The 24158-nt window shown below is 39.0% G+C and overlaps 3 protein-coding genes across 8 annotated transcripts in view; 2 read left to right on the plus strand and 1 right to left on the minus strand.

Moving 5' to 3' along the window:
• The first annotated feature begins 4884 nt into the window (after nucleotides 1–4884).
• Nucleotides 4885–15342, plus strand: LOC139131922 (uncharacterized). 4 transcript variants are annotated; one of them, XM_070698236.1, is made up of 2 exons: nucleotides 4885–5458; nucleotides 6743–8873. In XM_070698236.1, the coding sequence occupies exon 2, from the start codon at nucleotides 6759–6761 to the stop codon at nucleotides 8541–8543; it is 1785 nt and encodes a 594-aa protein (XP_070554337.1). In that variant the 5' UTR covers nucleotides 4885–5458; nucleotides 6743–6758; the 3' UTR covers nucleotides 8544–8873. The 4 variants fall into 4 exon arrangements, with proteins under 4 accessions (XP_070554337.1, XP_070554336.1, XP_070554334.1 ...); XM_070698235.1 differs by lacking the exon at nucleotides 6743–8873 and adding an exon at nucleotides 12583–15342 and having other exon boundaries at nucleotides 5167–5458; XM_070698233.1 differs by lacking the exons at nucleotides 4885–5458; nucleotides 6743–8873 and adding exons at nucleotides 10380–10691; nucleotides 12583–15342.
• Nucleotides 15343–15899: 557 nt separating this feature from the next.
• Nucleotides 15900–20684, plus strand: LOC139131923 (uncharacterized). The gene is made up of 2 exons (XM_070698237.1): nucleotides 15900–16210; nucleotides 16602–20684. Exon 2 carries the CDS (start codon nucleotides 16609–16611, stop codon nucleotides 18379–18381), a length of 1773 nt encoding a protein of 590 aa, XP_070554338.1. The 5' UTR covers nucleotides 15900–16210; nucleotides 16602–16608; the 3' UTR covers nucleotides 18382–20684.
• Nucleotides 19814–24158, minus strand: part of LOC139131927 (transmembrane protein 272-like) — a 64809-nt gene continuing 60464 nt past the window's right edge. For all 3 annotated transcript variants that reach the window (XM_070698245.1, XM_070698243.1, XM_070698244.1), the window contains exon 6: nucleotides 19814–24116. In XM_070698245.1, coding sequence (XP_070554346.1) covers nucleotides 23935–24116 — 182 coding nt within the window. In that variant the 3' untranslated portion in view covers nucleotides 19814–23934. The remainder of the gene's footprint in view (nucleotides 24117–24158) is intronic.

Raw genomic sequence — 24158 nt, forward strand, 5'->3', positions numbered from 1 at the left:
ACTGCATCGCGATCGTTGTCGTTCGTTTGTTCGATTGGTCTTGCCTTCACTAATATCTCTTTTATGTTATTGTTTCTTTTGTATGCGATTATCATTTTAAGAAAGAATGTTTTCAGTATTTCATCTTTCTCGACTTTATTCCAATTTTTTAGCAGTGCTGTTTTATGCGACTTGTTTTGATATATGGGCTGCATGCTGTTTTGAAAACTATAGTGTTTTGTTCTTGTTTGTCAAATTCTGTCTGCCTTCGAACAGTTGATTTCGGTCTTCACGATTTTGTTTGTCATTTCAGATATTTCATTTTTGTTGTACCCTCGTTCTCTTAGTTTACTGTTCTGTTGAAGTCTTCCGGGCCTTATTGTTACATGTTCAGCAGTTATCTTAATGTTTCGCCTTTGATAACTCTTTTGAATGTGGTGTAAGGTGACACGAGTCTGTGTGTAGGAATTGGAATGTATCTGTTGTGTTTGTACATGTTCTGATGTCAAGAATTTCATTGCTGCTCTATCTTTGGCTCTTGAAAATGACTAGAAATGTTACCTCTTGCGTTGAACTTTCATATGAAAACTCGAATGTCGGGTGTAGCTTACTGATTGTAGCAAGGAAATCAGTTATTTCATGTTGTGTTCCATGAAAGATCATGAAATGTCTTCTCCCAATCTGAGAGGTATTTGGGTGATTTTCAGGTGTAGGTCATAGAGTGAAATGTCGACTATTTCTAGGTTGATGGAGAGCCCAACTGAGCATAAATTTGTTGATAGAATTTGTCGAATTTGAACGTGTTGCGGTCGAGTAAGAGTGATAGTTATAACATGGTTAATATATACTATGTGGTGGCTTTTTATTGTATACACGTTCTGCAGCTCCGGGTTATACCATGGAGGTAGAAAGGGAGACCTCCATGGTTATACTTTGCCGACTAGTTTGATCGCTTCATCGCGCATAGTGTTCGCCTGTACATAGACACAACGTCAAGTGTGACGAGAATTGTATCATTCGGAACTCGAAATCTCTTGATTTTCTGTACAAAGTCCGTGAAGTCTCGTATGTTTCTTAGGGACCGAGCACAATTAACGGCAGGGGGCGAAAGAGAAATTGGGGGGGGGGGGCCACGAAAAAAAGTGTGTTCTTGGGGTGGGCCATGAAAATTCCAGGGGAGGTAAGGGTAGGCCACCAAATTTTTTACACCATGACAGACAGAGAATATTTTTCAGCATTTTTGTTCCTTGTTTAAGCTGGAGTTCCTTGTTAAACTTCTTGTAGCATGATGAAATACCAAGTCTTAAATCTCACAATTCAGTTATGTTTAAAATGAGCAATATTATTATTGAAAATTGACTTCATTTGTCAACAATAATAATGGTTGGTAATGATACAGAGGCTAGGTTGAAACTGGTTACTATTGAAACTGGTTATAACAGCACTGAATGAACTTGTAGATTGTTTATAAGGTATTTGGTAATTTCATTATTCTTTGAGATTAAAATAGCACAACACAATACTGAAAAGTAGCTGTAGGTGTTACAAGTAGTAAAGCTTGAACATTTGTTATTTTGTTTGTTTATTATTTATATATTTATTTGTTTATTATTTATATCAAGAATGTAAGAATGTTACGTTGTTTTCACTATGCATATATTAAAAGTTATAAGGATTATGTATATGTGTACAACTTTGTACCTATGTTATCTTTCCTTTTTGGGGAGGTGGCACAAAAATTTTGTTGCCGGTGATGGGGAGGCCATTAAATTTTTGCTGGTGTTAGGGGGGTCTGTAAAAAATATATGCACCACATATTTTCTCTTCAAGCCCCCCTGCCGTCAATTGTGCTCGTTCCCTTATTTGGTGACGATCGGTTTGATCATGGAGGTGAAAGAGAGCTGTAGTGATCCAAGAATCCAGAGATGTTATGTGTATGACTAGAACAGCCACTTATAATTGGCCTTCCTACAAATGTTGCATCGGGCGGCGGAGTTTTGTGTACTTTAGGTAATAGATAACATTGTGGGTCCATATATTCTTTTTTGTATAGGATCAAGGTATTTGTATGTATCAACACCAATACACTTTTTATCGTGCATTTCTGAGGCCAAATTGAGTTCTTCTGCTCTGATTTTGTCAGAGTTATCAGCTATTCGTTGCATGTAGCATTGTTTGTTGCTCGGCTGTCTTTCGCACTCTATAATGTAATCTTTTCTTATCAACGATGGAGAGGACTCTTCCTTTGTCGAATGGTTTGATCTAGACTGGAAGATCCGTCGCTCGAGGGCGCTCTCTATGCTGAGGGGGAGCGTAGGGAGTGTCCTCGAGCGACGGAACTTTCAGTATAGGTTTGATCTTGATTTCGTTCAGTCTGAATTTATCTTCAATGGGCTTATTTTAGATTGTCTCACATGACACGCTCGTAATATACGAACGAAGTTGTTTGCATCATTCAGAAACTGCTTTCTTGTTGGAGATTTTCAAATCAAGTTCTAAAGCATTGCTCAGTGCTGTTATTTCTGAATTTCTGTTAAATTGTACGTACATAAGATTTGATGAAAAATTTGAATTTTTTCTGAGCTGCTGTTTCTTTAATGTTTTTTTTCTTTGTTACATTTTATCTGTTATTGTTTTATCTTTCTGTTTTTCTTCGTTTTGTTCTTTTCCGTCGTTGGCTGAGTGTTTGTATTTCTGATGCCACTTAAGTTCTCCTTTTTGAGTGTGTGGCTCTCCTCAAAGCGGCGGTTTGGTTTAGTTTTTATAGGAGTATAGACTTGTCTATAACATTCATCATCGACGCTGCCTCTTGCTCGCCGCTTTGCTCTTCACGGTTCGGTGAGACGGAGCTCCGGCTTTGCTATATTCTTGTCAGTAACGTTGATGCTCTCAATGTCCCCCGTTGTGGAGGGACCGTGGTTCTGTCTATTTCTTACTGCAGCTTTTTGTCGGCAGTGTTCTTGGTTCTGCCTCGTGTTGCTTAGGTGTACCGGCAGATCGTTGGAAAGTAAAGTAACAAACTTGTTCCCACGATACCTCTCAAGAGACTGCCATTCAAGTTGGGGTCTGGTTTTTCGTCTGCAATCTATGCCTTAAGTCTAACTTGTTGATTTCTGGGCACTTTCTGTGTTTCTGAGAATCTTTCCAGTGCTTCTACTGAGTTGTCTTTTGATGTTCTCTTCAGCGGTGAAAAATATCTGTAGTTTTTGTCTGGCTTCTCTCAACTGTCGGAAAATATGACGCTGAGTGGATTTTCGGCTAGTGTCAAACGTCAAGTCTGGTATTCTGCTTCTTTTCTGCGATAAAAAAATAATAAATATGAAACGAAAATAATCACTGAACTGATAAATAATCAGACCATACTGACACTTTTATGAATATATTAGTATATCAAAAATGTTAGGTTTACTGATTTAAATATATGGGGGTTTACTATTCTGCATATAAGTTGTGCAAATCAATTACTCGCGTAAAGACATGTTGTGCAAATTACAGATTGTGTAGCATCCACGGTGCACGTCACAGTAGGCCTAAGTGAAATTACTCACAAAGCTGCACGATTTGTGAACTCGGACTTTGTTTGCTCAAGTCCAATTCAATTTTATTAATTTCCCAACAATTTGAAACGTTGAATTCAATTTTAAGACTATTTGTTAACAGTTTGTTCCAAAATTATGGATGTGTTAAATACAAGAGTAAATTGAATAAGAAGCCGATGTTTTTAGCTGCTAAACATTGTACACTTTTCAAGGTAAAGTTATCAGCAACTAAGATGGTCTCATCATACCACCTGTCAGACATGCAAATTTCCTTTGTCATGAACATTGAAAAAATCAATACACTTTCTTTTGCCAACACAGATGCAATTTATTCCCTTAGTTTCCTTGAAAATATTGTGTATGGCTGTCGAAAATATCAGTTGACAAAATTACAACAATGCTATTTCCTCTGTGGAAAAGGGGTTGATCTTCTCATTATTCAAAGTAGGAAATAAGAAAGACAAAATCATCAAAACGATGCTGTCAGACCAAGCTGTTCTGTGTACACAAGAAATTTGCTTCAGTGGGTGATCATCTAAATATATACAGATCATGAAGAATTATGGGTAATCACTGACTGAGCATATGTTTATAGACTATGGCTAAAATTTTAAAACCATGCTCTACACAAATACAAGTACCATTACCTGTAGAGTCGTTATAGTCTTTCGAAACTCGAGCTTCAACTTCGACAAAACAATACTGCCAAAACATGACTTACTTGCTTCCATATCTGCAGTAAGAGTGGGTACGAGTGTACATAGTTCATTACTTTTCACTGGCGATTTAGTTATAAGTTGATATCTGACAGTTCTTGTTCTTTCTTAATATCTTCCTGCAAGTCTTGTCCTATACAGACGGTATATGTATCAAAGTGGGAAATGTCAAATTGAGAAACATACCGCTCAATTTTACTGTCGCATTCGCCATCCGAAAATCAAAGAAGTGCGCCACGCCCATCCTTCACGAGAGCTTCGACTCAAATGAAATGGAAAACTATCCACGTGTAAAGAAAATTAATACACCCAGGTGCGAATGTTTATAAAGGACCAATCCTAACAAAGGGTTTCTCTTCTCAAGCCACCACTGATTCATATGTAAACTAGTGTTTGTCGTCGTTCACCATGTTGTGGTGGGAATGACATTTACTGGGATAAGTCAGAGAGATCAATTTGATATCGAAATTGATTATATTCGTGGTTTACAAGTCGGGAAAACCATAGCTTTGCGCTACCTTTTCAACCGTTATCGCCCTCTAGACCTCACGCATTCTCAGATGACTATCACAAATAGATCTTCCACTATCTGGTTAAACGAAAGTCCTTTCTTTCTTGCACCTACACGTAGTGGGCGGTATTGAGCAGCTATGGTACCCCGGGTATGGTACTCTGGCGACCGTTACAAGAGACTTAATTGTCTCCCCTACTTTGAACAGACTATATTCATAGGCTGTACGTAGAGAAAACGTTTCTCTGGGGTCTCAAGTATACTATATTGCAGTGTGACGCCCCCCCCCCCCCCGACCTGTCAGATACTGCATCGTCCTCAGAGGCTGTTAGCATGGCTGTTGCCTTTACTGGAGTTGGAGCGCCTTTCCAAGACACAATGCCCCTACTATATCAATTCACTTAGGGAGTTAGGAGCCCCCAGAAAAGTTGTAAATCCAACTGCTAGCTGGCACCAACAGGTACACCATCCGTGCACGCGATCAAATGTAACCGATGTGAAGCAAATGGGTGAAAAAGCAAGCACTCCACCAATGTGGGAGTGAAACTAGTCTTCAAGGGACCACGTCGGAATATTGGAAATGTCACGTCGCTTCACTGGATTGTATCTCCTTTGGTCATCATATGCAGAACCTTTGCTGTAACGCGGGGTGTTCGTCGAAAATTACAAGAAGGGCTACGTGTGTAGTATCAAATAGAGCCACTTATTCAAAAGTAAGTACACAATGGTCTGTAAAAACTCGGTTATTTGCAACACAGAAATGGTTATCTCTAAAGCTTGGTACGATAGTTCCAAACGACGGGGTAAATTTCAAGCTAAATCCAAGGTCAAGGGCAGGCTTGCAAGCGTTACTGTAAGCGTTATAGATGTGTTCCCTAAGATGTGCGACACTGCATTGCAAAAGTGCCATGAATTTCATTCAACATGTCCTTGTATGAACTCATAAACTTATGAGGACGTCAGCTTTAAGAAAAAATCTAACAAAGTTTATATTTGGTGGTGAACAGTCAGAACACGGTCCCTTGGACTTAGAGCAATTGTATACTGACTTCCGTGATTACCCCTGAACAAGAAATTTAGACTTTTGGCCATAACTCAATCTTATTTACAATTTATTTTCGTTATTATCATTTTTGTTGCTTGACATTGTCTTTCTATTGACCGGTTTTTAGTTTGCAAGACTTTTTTTCCCAAATCATGCCATGCTTTGATGTATGATGGTGTCTGTGCGTCCGCTTGAAATCGTTGACATGAAATAACATAAGGTCAGAGTAAACAAGTCACGCGTTAATGTTTAACTCGGAATACTCATTGTCTAAAGAGAGGCAAGTATAGGAGTACAGTAAACACGATCAGCGCACGTGCATGACCTTGCAAATCGAGGTCAGATACTGGGTCAGCAGGAGATCATCATTGCATGTCGGATACGCTTGTTTTATCGCTGTGTGAAGCTGTTTAACACAAAGTGTGGGTTTTAAAAAAGTTTATGTTATGTCAATTGAGTGTTATACAAGAAACATGCCCGATAATATATATATATATATATATATATATATATATATATATATATATATATATATATATATATATATATATATATATACTATATATACTCCGAGCGCGAGACCCGGTCAAGTACATCATAACTATGAAAAAGATGAGCAAAATTTACCGGTTCTGTGACTTTACTACATAGAATGAGAGCAACTTCGCTCTTTTCATCCTCATGGGACATCATTTTTGCATCAGACAGGTAATGGGAAGGTTCGGATATCTCGTGGTAGATGAGAAAAAGGGCATTCCTTGAACCTTTTCCAGGTAAATCTTACTACCTTTAGTACTGGATCTTGAAAGTGTCATACAATTATGCATTACATGGGTAATTTTAGCCTAGACTATTTGCTCACATAACCCGTTTGACTTTCCAAAATCGTGAAACTATTTTGAATGATATCGTTCTTCTTCAACGTGACATTTTTCCTTCTTGTTGATTTCAGTCTAGTTCCAGTTGCCATGGCAAGTAGAAGGCTTATCATCCGGGGAATTCGGCTCTTACTTATTCTCCTAGCAGTGGGTGTTGTAACCATTCTCTTCCGCCACGTTAGCCGTACTCGTGAACCCCAGTATGAAGAATCTGAAAAACACATCGACTTCGTTGGTGGGGCACAGGCTCGTCCCAGGCGCCCGTTCAATGACAAAATGAAGCAAGAGCGCCTGCAGCAGGGTCAAAGTGCAGTGGTGCCGAAAGTGGTTCATTTTATATGGCTGGAAGAAAAACCATTTCGATTCCATCACCTGCTGGCGCTAAAAGCAGCATTTCGGCACATACGACCCGAGACGATATGGTTCCACACGAACATTCAAGACATGGGAAAACATGGTGACGAAGCTTCAGAACAATATTGGAAAGAGACAAAACTGATTCCTAATTTCAAAGTCGTTCCGTGGGAGGGGCCAAAATACAACAGAGAACAAGACTACAAAAATAAAAATTACCTGCGATTGGCGGTTATGATTGAAATGTTACGTGATCATGGGGGAATCTATTTAGATATTGACGTCATCGCTTTGAAATCATTTGAAACTTTACGTTACTATGATTTTGTTATAGGCAGGGAAGATTTTGGATTGAGTACTGGCGTTATTTTAGCTCGGCCCCGGGCGCCATTCCTAGAACATTGGTACCAATACGCTCACAATAGCCAGTCAGGTCACTTCGATCCAGAAGATGCATTATTCGACGTTGCTATGGATTATCCAGAACTTGTACACATTGAGGAATTTGGATTTCGTCGTCGGGATGCTTGGAAAGGTCCCGATGATTGGGGTAATTTATTCCATGGTGGTATCGATCACAGTGATAACTATGCAGTCAAACTTTATTACGGACTGATGGAGAAAGAATATAACCCCGAGCAGATTAAATCCCTACGCTCGTCCTTCGGTGCTTTGGCTCGATTATCATACTATGCCAGTCCTTCATATTCGACAACAAACTGGCATCCGCCCAAGGGAGCCAAGAATGTTGTTCCCAACATCATTCACTATGTCTGGTTCACTCCTCACGAGTTCAAGTTCCACCACTTCCTCGGTGCCAAAAGCACAGTTCACATCCAGAAAGCAGATCGCATCCTATTTCATACAGATGCGGAGCCCGGCGGATTTTGGTGGGAAGAATTTAAGCGAATTGCAGGTCCCTTACTCGAGATAGTCCATTGTGATCAGCCTAACGATGTATTTGGCCGCAGCGTTGGTAATATTCCTCACAAATCTGATATTTCACGTATGCAAATTTTATTGAAATATGGTGGGATCTATCTCGATTCTGATACTATAATCACCAAAAATTTAGAACCTTTATTGAAATATCCGTACTCGATGGGGATGGAAATCGTCGGTCTTAATAATGGAATAATCTTGTCAGCTCCAAATTCGACTTTCTTGAATGTTTACTATAATTCGTACAAGTTCTTCGATGATGCTCAGTGGAACTGGAACTCCGTGATGGAACCGTACCGATTATCAGCTGAAAATCCAGACCATATTCACATCGAAACAACGGGATTGTCTCGACCGCACTGGACAGACTGGTGGGATATGCGGAGAATATGGCGCCACGAAGGCAAACTTGACTGGTCGCACGTATACGCTATCCATTGGATCTACAGTTATCATGGAGACGAACACGACCCGGAACAGATTCGGTGTTTCGATGACAATTTTGGTGAAGTTGCGCGTTTGATCTATTACGGATCACCAGAACTTATGTGTGAAAAACTCCTAACATTTGACAAATAAAAGTAAATAATAAAATTACCGATTCAAAAAGTAGTAGAACAAGATTCAGTGATGGCCGAAATCATTTCCTTTGATGTGTTTGTATATTTTGGATTTAATTTTTAAAATCTTATATTAAAAAGCCAACTTTAATAGGTGTTTTGTTACAGGAATGCAAAAATACATTTTTGGGAAGTCATGATATAGTATTCGCGTTCAACCTTCCACCAACCTTCGAGTGCGTTTGCTCCTTTCGAAGGATTTTGCAACTTATTTGAGTGGAACAGCCATGTAACTTCAACAAGTTTGAGATTGAAAGGCAAATAAAACAGCTTGACTTAAAAACATCAAGATGGAAATTTATTGTTATCATCTTGTTTACGACAGCCACGAACCCGTCACCAGCTAATCACTAGTTAACACTAATAGACATACAATGCAAGTTTTGAAGTCCATGCTGTTAACACGTGATTGTCAGTGTCAGCAATGAATGGACGGATATGCTGATTTCAATTGTCGACCTGGTAATTGTAAAGTGGCGTGTTCTATATCGACTCAGGGTTCATTTATCGGTAAAAGTTCAAACGTCGAAAAGTACAAGCTGCATCAGTTGCATTGCTATGTCGTGTGAGCGTGTAAATCTATACTCATCGTTGAGCCGGGCTAAGATCAGAGTGCTATAAGCTAGAATGATAGTGCGGCTACCGTGTTCTCTACATTAATTCAGTCAGGTATCATGATCAATTGGCCAGAAAATTGCATAATCTGTGGCCCAGTTCACTGTCTTACAGCAAATAAAAAGTATGCGTGTTTCTGGTAACCTGGCATACCATATTTAAAACTCCCAACCCTAAACTTTTTTCACATTTCAAAAATTATGCATTAATTTTCAGATTTTTTTAATGGAACCGACCTTTTCTATTTCCTCAAGGCTTGATAACGGAAACATAGCCTGATCACAGCCACTGCATGCACGTCCACATAAAGCAAAAGACGATGCCGCTATGTATGCCTTCATGATATATGATGTGTTTGCCTCTTGATGTGTTTCAATTTTAATTCGTTTTTATAGTGCCCGAGGGTTGTTTGTTCTTCAAAAGTATGTTGCTCGGCTTTATCGTGGTCAGAAATGGGGACTGTACACAGTTGCTTGTTTATATAGCAAGCATTACTGTTTGCTCAGATTTCGTCGCTTGCGATAAACAGGCATTCATATGCTTGATTTATGGCTGATCCTTTGAATACAATAGCCACTTCGTCACTGTCACTGTCATATGACCCCGCAAAGTAAGGGGGTTGGTTACAAGCTGAACGATTTTAAACATGCGACGATGCATTGTTTCAGCAACGGAAAGCTCTCAAGAAAGCGGCTTCCACGTGTTTGGCTTACTATTAATACCGTGATTTGCCTCTTCCTGATAAACTGTAATTGTCAATGAGTACCAAACTTAGTGTTAATAAAATAGAGCTTATAGGGCCTGTGGTCCAAATTCCGAAAATGTCGTCGAAGATGTTATTCCCGTCCAAAGACACATGGTAGAAGAGAAGATGGTATTTTTTGAGATTTTCATAATCACATGTTACCTTTATAAGCGCATATCGGGAAAAGGTGAGAATTGTATTTGTTGAATGTATATTCCACTGTAACAGAAAACATGGATGCTACATCCAAGCAGAAACTATATTGAGACTCTTTGTTTATCATTATTCATATCAATACTATCATTCTGGAAAAGTTGCCAAGCTGTTCGCTACGATAGCTGGAAACTGCGTGTGACCCAGGATTTATACATCCACACTCACCCTGCGTCTAGCCGCTGCACTGACATATCAGTGGAAAACAACTTTGAAATTTGCATACAATCGGAAACTGTTCTTGTAAACACCCCGATGAAACCTTGAACAGTTGGCGGTCATTGAGTTCTTCTGATAGAATGGTGGATTCAACTGTGTCACCTTCTAACAAACGGACATTCCAATCAGTCTTTAATAGATCCATGCCTTACAGCGAAATCCCCGATTATACTCAATAGGCCTATCCTCTTCTGATAACGCGAACATAGTGGTAAACCCTCGTGGTTACCCCGTTTATGACATCTTATGGGCACACAGGAAGCTGGCTTGCCTGTACAGATCATAGCCAAAACCGTCTGATATCCGATTTTTAAGGTGAGTTACAGCATACTTAAATTCAAAGTGAAAATGATCGTCGCATTATCACCATTACAGAACAATACGCACTTGTAGTATAGCAAACTACAGATAACTCACTTCTACACGTAATGCAGCGGACGACGATATAGTGTCGTCCGCTAGCTGCGGACACACAGACACAAACGGAGACGTCAGACAAGGCTCCCGCGTACAGGGACGTACCATGGAGCTAGAAACTGTCCGTTTCTAGCTCCATGGAAGTACAGACGAACGGACAAATAGAAACACACCCACACACAATAATATTTCTTATACGTACAACTTCTGTTCTTAATGTTTCTGGTTGGCAAAATACTTATACGAACAGTCTCTCCTGTTTCTCGGGCCTACTTGACGTAGTTTAGAGGTGCTGCCAACTGAGGTAGGTGCCGTGCCATGGATTGTGTGTGTCCCGACAGCTGAGTGAAGGCAGTCTACATAATATTCTGTTAGCAAAATCATACTTCTCAGGATCTGGCGTTTAAAACATACAAGACATCACTCGTCAAGTTCTTACATGTACTCCCCTTCCCCATCTTCCGTATGAAAATATCCCACGACTTTCAATATCTCATGGCCACTACCCCACTGCCTGTAAGCTTAATCTTTGATGTGTCTGCGAATGCTAGTCCTCTTTTCGCTACAGCATAAAGGGACAAAACAAACGTAAGTGTGGCCTGGTCGAGTGTCTTTACGATCACCTCATACGATATTATAGAATGTCAGCAACAAGTATGGTTTAAAAGTTAATAATTGTTCGAGGTCACAAGTCGGTTAATGATAAACTAAACGATCAGAAAGGTAAACGCGTATAGAAACGCGCCATGTTGTGTTGAGTAGAGCAGTATATAGTTGGGACTAAATCCACCGAAGTCAACTCCAGCGAAAACAGATCATAGAATGTTCAGGTAGTGGTACAAAGGTAAGCTTTCAATAAGATGAAGGGGAATGTTGACTTTGCCTCTATGAACATGCTACAGAACGTGCCGATACCAAATGCACCGGCAGCCTTGTCCTTGTCCGCAATGTAATTTGAAAAGTGTGTAATGTGTGTGTTGTACATTTAATTTATGTGTGTCGACGTATGCTTCATTGTTAGCTGTTTATGAAATCACGGCGGATTTGATCAACAAAGAGTGATCCCACTACGTGACGTATACGTAAGACTTGTTTAACAGTATTCGATAGCGAAGCAAAACACTGAATCACTGTATCTTCAGATTTGTTCGTGAAAAGACCGTGATATCTGCATTAGTTCAAAGACGATCGCTTTCATCGTTCGTTTCGGAGTAGCGGGTACGTGAAGCATTATCATGGCCACAACGGCGACATCGTCAAATGTACGGAAAGAAAAGATAAGAACAATGTAGAAGATATGTATTTGATCGGTGGTAATCACAGACAAGCCGTGACGTCATAGCATCCGCTCTGACCTTGCAAATCGCCAGCTTGATAATCTGTGAATGCATAATGCACATCTGTCCATGGAGTCTCGCTGACATGTCATTATGCATACTTCGAAATACTTCCAAAAGTAATATTTTCTGTGGAATGTATCATTCATTCTCATCGCCTAGGCTACATCATCTAGCAATCTGTTTAAATTTGTTGCAATTGATTTCAGAAATAACGTCAATGACAAGATTTATTTTGCCACATATGACCTTTCCTTTACACGTGATAGTGTGACTGTTGCAATTTTAAATACATTTTCCTTCCTGATTTCAAGTTCAGAATGTATCCAATATATATCATACGATTATGAAATTTCAAGGTTGCTGCTTTAATCGGGAACGGATGGCAGTGCATCATATCAATAACATTTTCATATACCTCACTAAGAAACATGTCTTCGTCTTTATTGCAGAAATCAACATCAGGATGGTCGAATCAAGAACTTCAGGACTATGGAAAGGCTTGATCCTTGTCGCATTGATGGCCCTTGGACTTTTTCTACTCGCTGACAGGTTATCAAATGATGACAAAGTGAACAAGGACAAAGCTGTTGCTAAGGAAATCAACAGAGACAATACACGGCATCTACAAGAAGCAGGTGAAACCAGGCGTTTAAATATATATCAGGCGGGCGTGCTCAAACCCTATGAGGAACCTGTCGTACCAAATACTGTTCACTATGTTTGGTTGGGCCAGAAAGCGTTTAAATTCCATCACTTAGTCAGCATTGCGAGTGCAAAGAGGATTTTAAAACCGGACAAAATACTTTTCCACACGAACGTTGACATTATGGTTGATTCAGACAACATGGACTTCAGGGAAGGTGTAGAGAGTGGTAGATTGTGGAAACAGGCGAGAGAAATCCCTGGCTTTACTCCGGTCCGTTTTCAACCAACAGAACAAATAAATAATATCACCTTGGATCCAAAAACGCAGCATTTCCATTCCCGCATTCAAATTTTAAAGAGATATGGCGGCATCTACCTCGACGATGACGTCATCGTTATCAATTCCTTTTCTCCACTGATGATATACGAGTTTGTGATTGGTCGAGAGAACAGCGGTCTCAATACAGGTATTATGCTGAGTAAGGGCAATGTCAGTTTTCTTGCCCACCTGTTGAATGAGTTCAGAATGTACGGCACTGATTCGTTTTCCCCTGAAGGAAGTTTCTACGGAATTGCTGCTCTGTATCCAGAAACTGTCCACGTTGAACCCAAAAAATTCAGACGTTTGGATGCATTGCAATCCGACAACCATGAGGACAATATTTTCTTCGGACGGATCGACCATTACCAGAATTACGCCCTCAAACTCTACTACGATCTTTACTTTCTGGAAGAGACAGAAATGAAGGTGAAGTATATCAACACCACTTTTGGAGAGCTTGCACGACTGGCATACTATGGAACGCCTTCGATACGACGAGATTGGCCGCCAAATATCATTCGAAACCTTCTTGTTCCCAACATTATTCATTACGTCTGGTTTGGTCGCCACGATTTCCACTTCCATCACTTCCTCAGCATAAAAAGCGCCCTCCACATACAGAAGGCAGAGAAAATTATGTTTCACACAGATGCTACGCCAACCGGTGTATGGTGGGAGAAAGCTAAAAAAATTGCCGGCTCCAAATTAAACGTAACTCGTCTGGAGCAGCCAACAGAAGTTTTTGGTCGAGCTTTACCAAAGGTTCATTACAGATCAGACGTTGCCCGATTGCAAGTCTTGCTCCAGTATGGCGGGATTTTCATCGAGGAAGACACGCTCATCGTTCGAAGTCTGGATGCCATCAGACACTTCCCATTCACCATGGGATTGGACGTATACGGCCTTAATAATGGAGTGATGCTGGCAGAAAAGGGTGCAGAATTCCTTCGTTACTACTATGATTCATATCACTTCTTTAACGATGCTGAAGACCACTTTAATTCTGCCATGGAGCCGTATCGCATTGGCAATGACCATCCGGATAGCCTGAACATTGAAGAAATTCGGTTGACGCGACCGGACTGGACGGATTGGTTCGATATGGGAAGGTTGTGGCGGGAAAATGGCAAGAGGGACTGGTCACACATGCTGTGTGTCCAACTGAAGTGGATTAATCACGATAAAACTTACCAACCTGAAGATATTCTGCAGATGGACACCACCTTCGGAGAAATAGCGCGATTTGTTTACTTTGGATCGAAGGACACGATCAAAGAAAGTATCAACATAGACGAGTTTCACAAAGGCTTTGAAAGAGACGACGGTCATGAACATATTCTAAGATCAAAAGACAAAAACGTGAAAAACTCTCCACTGAAAGAAATGGAAGAGAGAAAGATGAATACTACATACGCAAAGTAAAACATCCAATGGAAAAGAAAGACGAAAGGAAAGACGCAGTGGTAGAAGAGGTCGTGCTAGACGCTGAGAAAGATTCAACTGAGAAAGAAAAAGTGGTTGATTTAGAAAATGTGGCTGTGAAATCAAAAGAAGCCGAGAAAGGGGCGTGAGAAATACAGACATCTAAACAACGATAAACAGACTTAATCACGAATAATGAAGTTATTGACAAGATCAAATAATTTCAACGTTATCTTGGTGAAAACATTCTTTTAGGGTGGACGTAAACACCACATATGGAATGTATTTGAATACAATTTTCAAAGTGTGTCGGGGAGGGGGTGGGCCAGGTGTTAGACTTACAACACAAGAGTAGAATAGGTGGATGTGAAAACATTGAAATATCTTGCCAACAGACGGGCCGGAACAAGGCATTTGCAATTTTATTTCTGATCAGTCAATATATTTTAATACAAATTCGCATGTATAAGGATATGGGTCATTGGCATTTTCGAAGGAAGATTTTCTACTCTGCTTTCGATGAACAATGGCCGCGTGTCAACGTGGGTTTTCAGGACCACGTGACCATAATTGCTACTGTAAAAGCACATTTATATTGCCACCTACGTTTGCCGGAGAAAAGGTATAATTAAGGTAAATGACTAATAATTCAAATAGTACAGCTTTCGAATTTGCTGGTTATTGCTCGAGTCTGTCTGCATCTACTTTCTTTCAAGAATTACCATTTTGTGGAGAAGGACTTTTTCTATACCTTGAGAATTTTGTAATAACATTTCTTTAATAAAGGACTTTTGCATGGCATCCCTATCGACATTGTCAACCTCTCGTTGCTGTGTGGTCATTGCTGTGTGGTCATAATTTCAAGTAAAATCTTCTTCACATTCACGTCATACTTCTTTACTTGCTGCAGTTCGAAAAAAGTTTCCTCCTGTAAGTTTGATCTGGTGTAAAACATGAAAAAGATGTTCACCGCAGTTCATTAATATTGCCACAGTCACCTGTGGTCTATTCCGCTCTGCGTCTATATGCGCCCCATAGACGTGTGTACATGTGCCTGAGAAGCATATGTACACACGTCTATAGGGCACATATAGACGCAAAGCGGAATAGACAACAGGTGACTGTGATATTGCAAAGGTGGAAAGGTACGTTGTCAATGCATGAGGCATATGAGTTAGAGTTCAACCTATGCCTTATCACAACAGAGGTCACATTATTCACGGTACATGCAGTTTATCGGTACGGCAAAACAGTTGATTTGCAATAAAAGTCTCATAGAGGCCGCCGTTCAATTCAAGCTATCGGTAGTTTAGGGTTATCAGTTAAACAGAACAGCTGATTTGAAATCAAATCACAATCTCGAAAAGGTCAAAGATTACCGAACGAACGAGTTAGGACAGATGAATAATTGACCCCGACAGGAGCCACTGAGGGAACGCTACTATTGATCAGTTGCTGCGGACGATTTTACGAAGCAGTAGTGACTGAAATGAATGCATTTTATTGCTTCTGAAGGGTGATAACACTGACTTAATTGTAAACCATGAGAACGGCTGACCAGAAATTTCAGGTTCTTTCTAAGGACTGAACAAGAAGTCTGAACGCCAGCGTCAGTGTTGTATTCTATTGGCCAAAGTTGATGTGTGCGGATCAACTCTGAAAATCCGTCCAAAACCCACGTTGGTTCGGTGAGTATACATCATACCGTATCATCCACTTCATGTCTATTTCATGGAGTTAGATACATTTTTCGGCTTGTGGAGGTAAACTTATCTGGATCAACACGGTGGCATTCTGAACATTCGATATAGTTCCTGTTGCCGTGCCCTATTGAATAGCGCCCTCTTGAGCTCACATGAAACGCGATGTTACTCGGCAGAAACCTTGATGTTGCAAAGGGTTCATTTCAGTTTAAGACACCAGAACGACGATAATCGATGAAGTGCCTCGTATCTAAACGCTTTGTCCCTTTCAATTGTTATAATTTAGGATTTAAATAAATCACTCACAACATTTGAACCAGATTCAGTTCAAATACCGTTTAAAACATAACGAAGAGCTGATAATTTTGTTTTACAGAATAAACATGGCACTCTTGTCTGGACGAAGAAGACGAACACTTAAAATTGTAGTCATTCTTTTATTTGTGGTCGTCCCAATTTGGTTCCTAATCAACTACGAAATCATAAACATCCTTCAAAGCAGCGAAACAATGGAACTTCTACAAAGAATAAGGGCTTTGTCAGTAACTAAACCGAGAGAAGTCTTTCAAAGAAGCACAAGAGAGATGGCGAAATCTCACGACAAAATTGTAATTCCAAATATTGTTCATTACATCTGGTTTGGTGAAAAGGTGTTTAAATTGCACCATCTCCTCAGCATTTTAAGTGTAAGAAGATTTTTGAAACCAGATAAAATATTTCTGCATACTGATTCAGATGTAATTTCGGAGCGTAGTGGACCGAACTCGCGGCATTATTGGTTTGAAGCTTTAGAAGTTGCAGGAGTTGAACTAGTTATTGCGCAGCCGCCAACACAAATACACGGCAAAGTGATAAAGTCACCACGTGATCAATCGATTCTGGCGAGAATTCAGACTCTCTCAGAGCATGGTGGGATTTACGTGGACAATGACGTGATAGTTTTGAAGTCCTTTGATATCCTTCGTCAGTATGACTTTGTTATTGCTCGAGAATCCTTTGGTCTCAATCCAGGAATCATGCTCGCTCGGCAAAATGCAACGTTTCTAACAAAGTGGCTCGAGTGTTTCAAATGCTACAACGAAACCATCGGTACTGATAGAATGCCTGAAGATCTTATTCGCAATTATTCAAAATCTGTGTACGTTGAAAATGGAGGATTTCGTCGTCTAGATCACATTGGAGTTGAAGATAAATCACAGAATATATTTTTCGGTAATATCGACCATTCGAACAATTATGCGTTGAAATTGCACTACGATTTTTATGACAAGGAATACACAGAATATGAAATTAAGTATCTTAATACAACTTTTGGTGAATTGGCTAGGCTGGCCTACTTCGGTGACTCGACTCTTCAGACTATGCATTGGCCGTCCAAACCAAAAGAAAGCGATCCCCTGCTTGTACCTAACATTGTCCATTACATTTGGTTCACGTCAGAGGAATTTAAATTCCACCACTTTCTAAGCGTAAAAAGCGCCATGGCCATCCAAAACGCCGAGAAAATTGTCTTCCACTGTGATTCAGAACCAAGGGGAGAGTGGTGGGACATTGTTCGAGAAATGACTGGCCCAACTTTGGAAGTGTTACACCGAGATCAGCCGTCGGAAACCTTCGGGAAACCTGTAATTGACGTGCGACACAGATGTGACATCACTAAAGTCAACATTTTGCTGGAATACGGAGGAGTTTATCTTGACACAGATGCAATAATTGTCAAAAATGTTAATCCTCTCCGACGATACGAATGCACCATGGGATTGGATGTGTTGGGCTTGAGTAATGGAGTCGTGATGTCAGCTCCAAAGGCAAAGTTCATGAAGCTTATTTACGATTCGTACGAATATTACGACCAGACGCGTCTTTACTACAACTCAAAGATTCTACCCTATGAAATAGCATCTGCTAATATTGATCTCATAAACATCGAACCAACGCGTTTAACACGGCCAGACTGGACCGACTGGTGGGACATGGGAAGACTTTGGAAACACGGATATAAAACGGACTGGTCTCACATGCATGTCATTCAGTTAGCTTACCATTACCATGGCATCGAACACAACCCTGAGGATATCAAAACTATGAACAATACTTTTGGAGAAATTGCCCGCTATATTTACTATGGAAGTAAAGAAATTATACTTGATTCGTAATATCATTTTATCTCAGAATACTGTTGCAGTAACCTAATGTTTGGAAGATTATAATGCCAGGATTAGTGGTGCCTGTCGTTACGATATGATGCTAAACTGTGATGGATTGCCTTCATGTCGCCTCTGTCATAAGTCTGCTCATTTCTAGTTCAAACTACTGTTTAAACATTTTCGACCAGTTAGTAACCGTATTGGCATACAAAAACACAGCCAAAAACATGACCTATTAAGCTTAGCTAAAACATGACCCTACTGTACGCCTGAATTAACCCTCCGAAGTGTTATCAACTGCAAGGCCTATAAAAGTGAAGTGAAGTTGGGAACACATTAGGCATCACATACCCCTGTCACTGTCTTCAGTGCGCATCTCTTTTTGTGTCCGTGACGACAAGCGTGACGTCATACGAATACTATGTTATCACATCATTTGACTGAAGGCCATCACAAACTCACTCTAAACTGTTTATACAAAATGTACGCATGCTTTCCCATTTTTCTTTTAAATCCATGATTTGATGGACACTTGTTTTAAGAACTTTAAAAAACTGACTGTTGGCAGTGCGACATCAATTTGTGATAAATCAGCGGTGAATAAAAATGTTGATTCTAGAAAATCATTGTGTAAGATTCAGTCAGTTAAGTAAACATCGTCGGTATACAAAGCTTGATAGAAGCTTGCGTGTCTTCCTGATAAAATGTACAATTACGACAGTCACTTTTCGTTCTGTTCTCCCAAATATCCGTTTGAAACGTTAACTTAATGTGACAAAAGAACTCGTTCCACGACGTTTGCAAAGTAAAGTCGTAAATGGGAAGTTGTATTTTCAGCGAAGCCGAAGTACTTGAAAGTCGATAAAAATCATTAATTACTATCTACAAACTTTTTAACAATACTGGAAAAAACGTCTTCGCAGTACTCTCTATGATTTGATGGTACTATTCCAAAAATCACTCTTTGCAGGTTAATGAAGTTCAAAATGTTGAATTCTTTAACTGGTGATTTGAATTCATGGTCATGATGTAACTAATTTGAAGGTATAAGTTGAGAGAATTCCTACAAGGAAATATTCATTTTTAAAGTTACAGTTTTTCTGCACTTTATATTCCGATTTCCATTTTAATATTGTGCATTTCTGCTCCGATAAAAACTAATCTTTCGAGTAACTTGTCTGCTATTTAAAAGTGAAAATGATAAAACACGTCTGCCCAGCCGGGGAAGGATAGGCTAGCTCAGGCCACAATAGGTCAACTGAGGTCAAAAAACGTATGCTCAAGTCAGATAAAATCAGATTATTGACATCAACAAAGAGCTTTAAGGGAAATGAGAGAGAGAGAGAGAGAGAGAGAGAGAGAGAGAGGAGGAGGAGAGAGAGAGAGAGAGAGAGAGAGAGATGGGTTCCACGAATTTAGTAAAATATGACAGACAAAGTAATGTATTTAGCAGGTTTTTAATGCATAGCTATTGATGTATAGAGTTTGTAGTTTTACAAAATATTCAAATTTTTGTTACGTAACCGTACACCATGTAAACCCTATTCCCTTAGAATATGCACATCACTTCATATTGTGAAAGTCACCCATCCCATAACAATTATTTTCATATCAACTCATTTGAATTATAAAAAAGTATTACAATTGTACAATATAATATTCAGATTCAACACAAATGAAAGATTCTACCAAACCAGACTGTCTGTACACACCATATTAACATTCGCTGGCAGCTTTTGTAATCCAATTTTGATTACATGTACACTTGTTTATTCTCACACGATGCAGGACTCCTGTCATCAAAAGCCCAAAGAGGGTCTTCTCACCATTGCACGCAGTGCGCACGAAGTCCACCACGTTACTGATAGGACTTATCACTATTTAATAGTGAATACACAATGAGGACAATAACTGTTTTATGCAGAGATAATTGCTCTCCTTTATGTTCTCATGATCTTGTAAGGATAAGATATACCGTTTCAAGTTAATGAAACACCATAGCATCCAGAAATATTTGGTTTCATTACCACAAAACAAGGGTATTGGAAGACAAGCACAAGTTGTACAAGACTTCCAGTCACATGACTGATATCAGTAGACCAATCAACATTGGCTTTACTCCTCTTCAAATCCTAACAAGGAAAACAGTCAGGTTTGGTTGAATTTTATGATTCAGGTCACCGAAAAGAAAGAACAAACAAAGAGTTCAAACTTATAATAAATAATATCAACATAAAATAGTTCATCAGCTGGTCAGTCTCTGTTAATATATCACATCTTTGATTCTTTTTGTAATATGATCCACACTTCATCATATAAAATCAACTTTACAGTTCTGCACATGGTAATTACACCTTTTGACACAATAAATATTACTATTTAGTACACATTCTCATTGAAAAATCAAACACACCCTCAACTACTGCCTGTCAAAATATATCAAAGTAAATCCAAACATGTTGGATCACGAGAAAGTTCACTTAAATATGGTATACCACAATTTTAACGATTGCACATTTATTGTGTATGAGCACAACGTTGTGTAGAATACAATACACAAAATCCTGATTTACAAGTTTTCAGTACTCCTAGTCAATTTACAAATGGCAGTTTTTTATTTCAAATATCAAGTCAAAGTATAAGTCCTTTGATTCTAGCGCCCTCAACTCCCTCACTTGGAAAGACACAAGTATTTGAACAAACCAGACATTGATCATAGTACTAGAAGTACTGCTCCCACTACTTAAACCCCAAAGTCTACATAAGCCAACCATTACTGGTGAAAATGTAATGAAACATCGCATTTACAGTTAAATGTACTCAAATACAGACCAAGTACCATTCACTTGTTGAAGAAATTTTAAAACAGAGTTGTGCTGAAATATTCCCACAATCCTCAATGCCTTGACATCACACTACTTCATGAAACCCTTTCAAAGATAGACTAGATTATTTTTAAATTAATGACAATTGAAGGGTGTTGAAGGGATGCTGGATCCCAAATCCCTCCAATGATATCAGCAAATCTTATTTTCATTTTGATATCAGCTATGATATACATGTATACCACTTTCAGCTCTCCAATGGAGCTAAATTCTAGCCTGTCTACAACAGCTACTGGATGCTAAAATGATGGTGTAGTTGTAATTTCCTAAAAGTAGTGTGAAATTGCACCTAATGTGAAGAAATTTTAAGCATTATTCAAGGTTAAAGATGGAATATTACTGAGAAATTTAAAGTCACATGACTGACCTTTGTTGAAATGACGTCATGTATGTTTGGTCTATAATAATATTTGTACAGTATGTGTTTGTACTACAGACACAATTGCATTGGATTAATTTTTCATGACAAGCAGTGCTCTGTTTTACCACTAAAATCTAGAAATTGCACTGCGTCGTATAGTCCATTATACTGTAAACTTTTAACCCACGTCAAATTTTACAAAACTGCAGCGAAAGAAAGAACATTTTCAGCTGAGAAAATCCAGCTATTGGTCATGAAAATGTTTTATGTATTTTTTACATACTTCATCCACAGGACTTATTATATAGAAAAAGATAAATATATGCAGCAATAGAAAACACAACGCTGTAAGTTGATAGATATAGCTTCTTTTGAATAGAAAAAATCAATTTACACATTTATTGTCACAGTGTAATTGGTGACATTCTCACAGAGAAAAACTGAAATTTATTTCAATTTAAGTTTAATCATTTATCAGGTTTTGGTTTTTGAAGTCTGGAATGGTACAATACTACACTCCAAAAAGAGTTTGTCAGCATTGAATCTTGACAATTATTCCTGCCAGCCTCTAAGGTCTGATGTAAATCTACTGCCTTGCAGTGACACATTTTTCTATGGGATGTTTACTGGCACACCTTTCTTCTTACATCAGCCTCATATTACATATTACATAGACAGTAAGAGCTGTAATAGAATTCACCCATGAGTGCTCTGTGTACACCAAAGTATGTGAGCCTTAACAGAATATCACAAGAACTGCACCGAGATTTTCAAATAGTTAGAATAATTCAGCAAATTAGAAACTGAAATTACACCAAGCAGTATATGAAAATTTGAAATTGCATCATATATTTTGCAATACTGAGATCCCTATAAAGAAGAGGAATGTTTCAAACAAAAATGTTTTGATTCCATGAAAGGTGCTGATTGAATCATAATTCACAAATATGTAAATTGAGGTTAATTGTATGAGTGTGCCAATAGAATAGTGATTGAGTTGTACTGATAGTGATGGTAATATAAATTGGAGAGCACACCGTCAAAAATATGAAAATCATGAATGTTGATTTTTGGAGAGTTGCTGAGTGTAGGAAATCAATGAATGGGACACAAGATATTGACAGATATTGACAGATTATTGAGATCTAAATAGTCATGTGGACTGTGGCTGTCTGAAGTCTGAATGCCTGTTTTTAAAATGTAATCCTGACTTCAATAGAAAACATCCACAGCTTTGATAATCTGACTGTATATGCACAATAGATGCAGAGTGTACATGCATGATACATGCAATGGGTGTACATACATAATACATATATATGCAATGTGTATGTACATGTACATGTACGATACATGGGATGCACCAAAAAAGTCATAGTTTGTACAATATTTAGACAAAGCAAATGAAATGGCTTTGTGAATTGCACTCACTGTTCATAATCTTTCTTAATGATATCAGCTGACTGCATAACTATAAAATTAGTAATTTAGTTAATTTATTAAGTGTTATGAAATTCATGAAATAATAATTGTCATTAGTATACAGGCTGATACTCTGTGTAGCCACATTACTAGTTCTTTCCTTCTTATTTGGTTTAGAAAAAAAATAAAAGCTTGTTTGGAATTCTTTGAAGAATCACTGAGTCAATATCTCATGAAAGCCCTTACTTAATTTCACATATTCATTTGACTATTAAACCACAAGCTGGTGGTTGAACAAACAGATGTTAGCTTCTCAGACCAAGATAAGTAAACGATCTGGTTTGTTTTGTTGTGGACCTACATGTGTAACTGTTGCTGTGTCTCACAATTAACATGTTAGCAGTTGATTTGGTAGATCTGACCATACACAGTACCGATGGCAATATATTTTTTAAAGTCGCATCATGCACAAGTTCATGACAAAATAGTTCCTAGACCCACAACTTAACAACAGTGCATATGACAATAATTACTAATGCTGTACGTCTCATCATGATAAGTGTCCATGGAAATAATTGAAATTCCCACCATGGACGTTGTCCATCAGGATCGTTGCTACGTCAAACCTTGGACAGTTTCCATGGCAATGGTCACTAGGTCACACCAAGGACACTGTCCAAGGCAACGGTTGCTTGGTCTCGTCATGACCAGTGTCCGTGACAATAGTTGCTAGGTCCTACCATGACGCATTGAATCCATGACAACAGTTTCTACCAATGAACATGCACTTGTCTCCATTTCTGAAACACCACTGGAGATTAAAACAAAGCATGTGATGAAAGAGGTGCATCCTGGGTAAACTGAGAATCAGTCTATAGTGTCTATAGTGTGTGATTACTTCGTCTTGACAGCAGTACATCCTGCAGCACAGCACAGACAACAGCAGCACAGTACAAGCATGATGTAGGTGGCGTTAGTCAGCCAAAAAGCAAACTTATACAACGGTTCTGAGCAATAGGAATCCGAACTCTTATCCTCATAGTCTGGTTCATAGGAGCGGTATATCCAAACATTCCCTGGAAGAGAGGTGTAAGAACACAAATCAACTCAAGGGTATA

Source organism: Ptychodera flava, chromosome 4 (assembly GCF_041260155.1).
Source record: "Ptychodera flava strain L36383 chromosome 4, AS_Pfla_20210202, whole genome shotgun sequence".
Lineage (NCBI taxonomy): Eukaryota > Metazoa > Hemichordata > Enteropneusta > Ptychoderidae > Ptychodera > Ptychodera flava.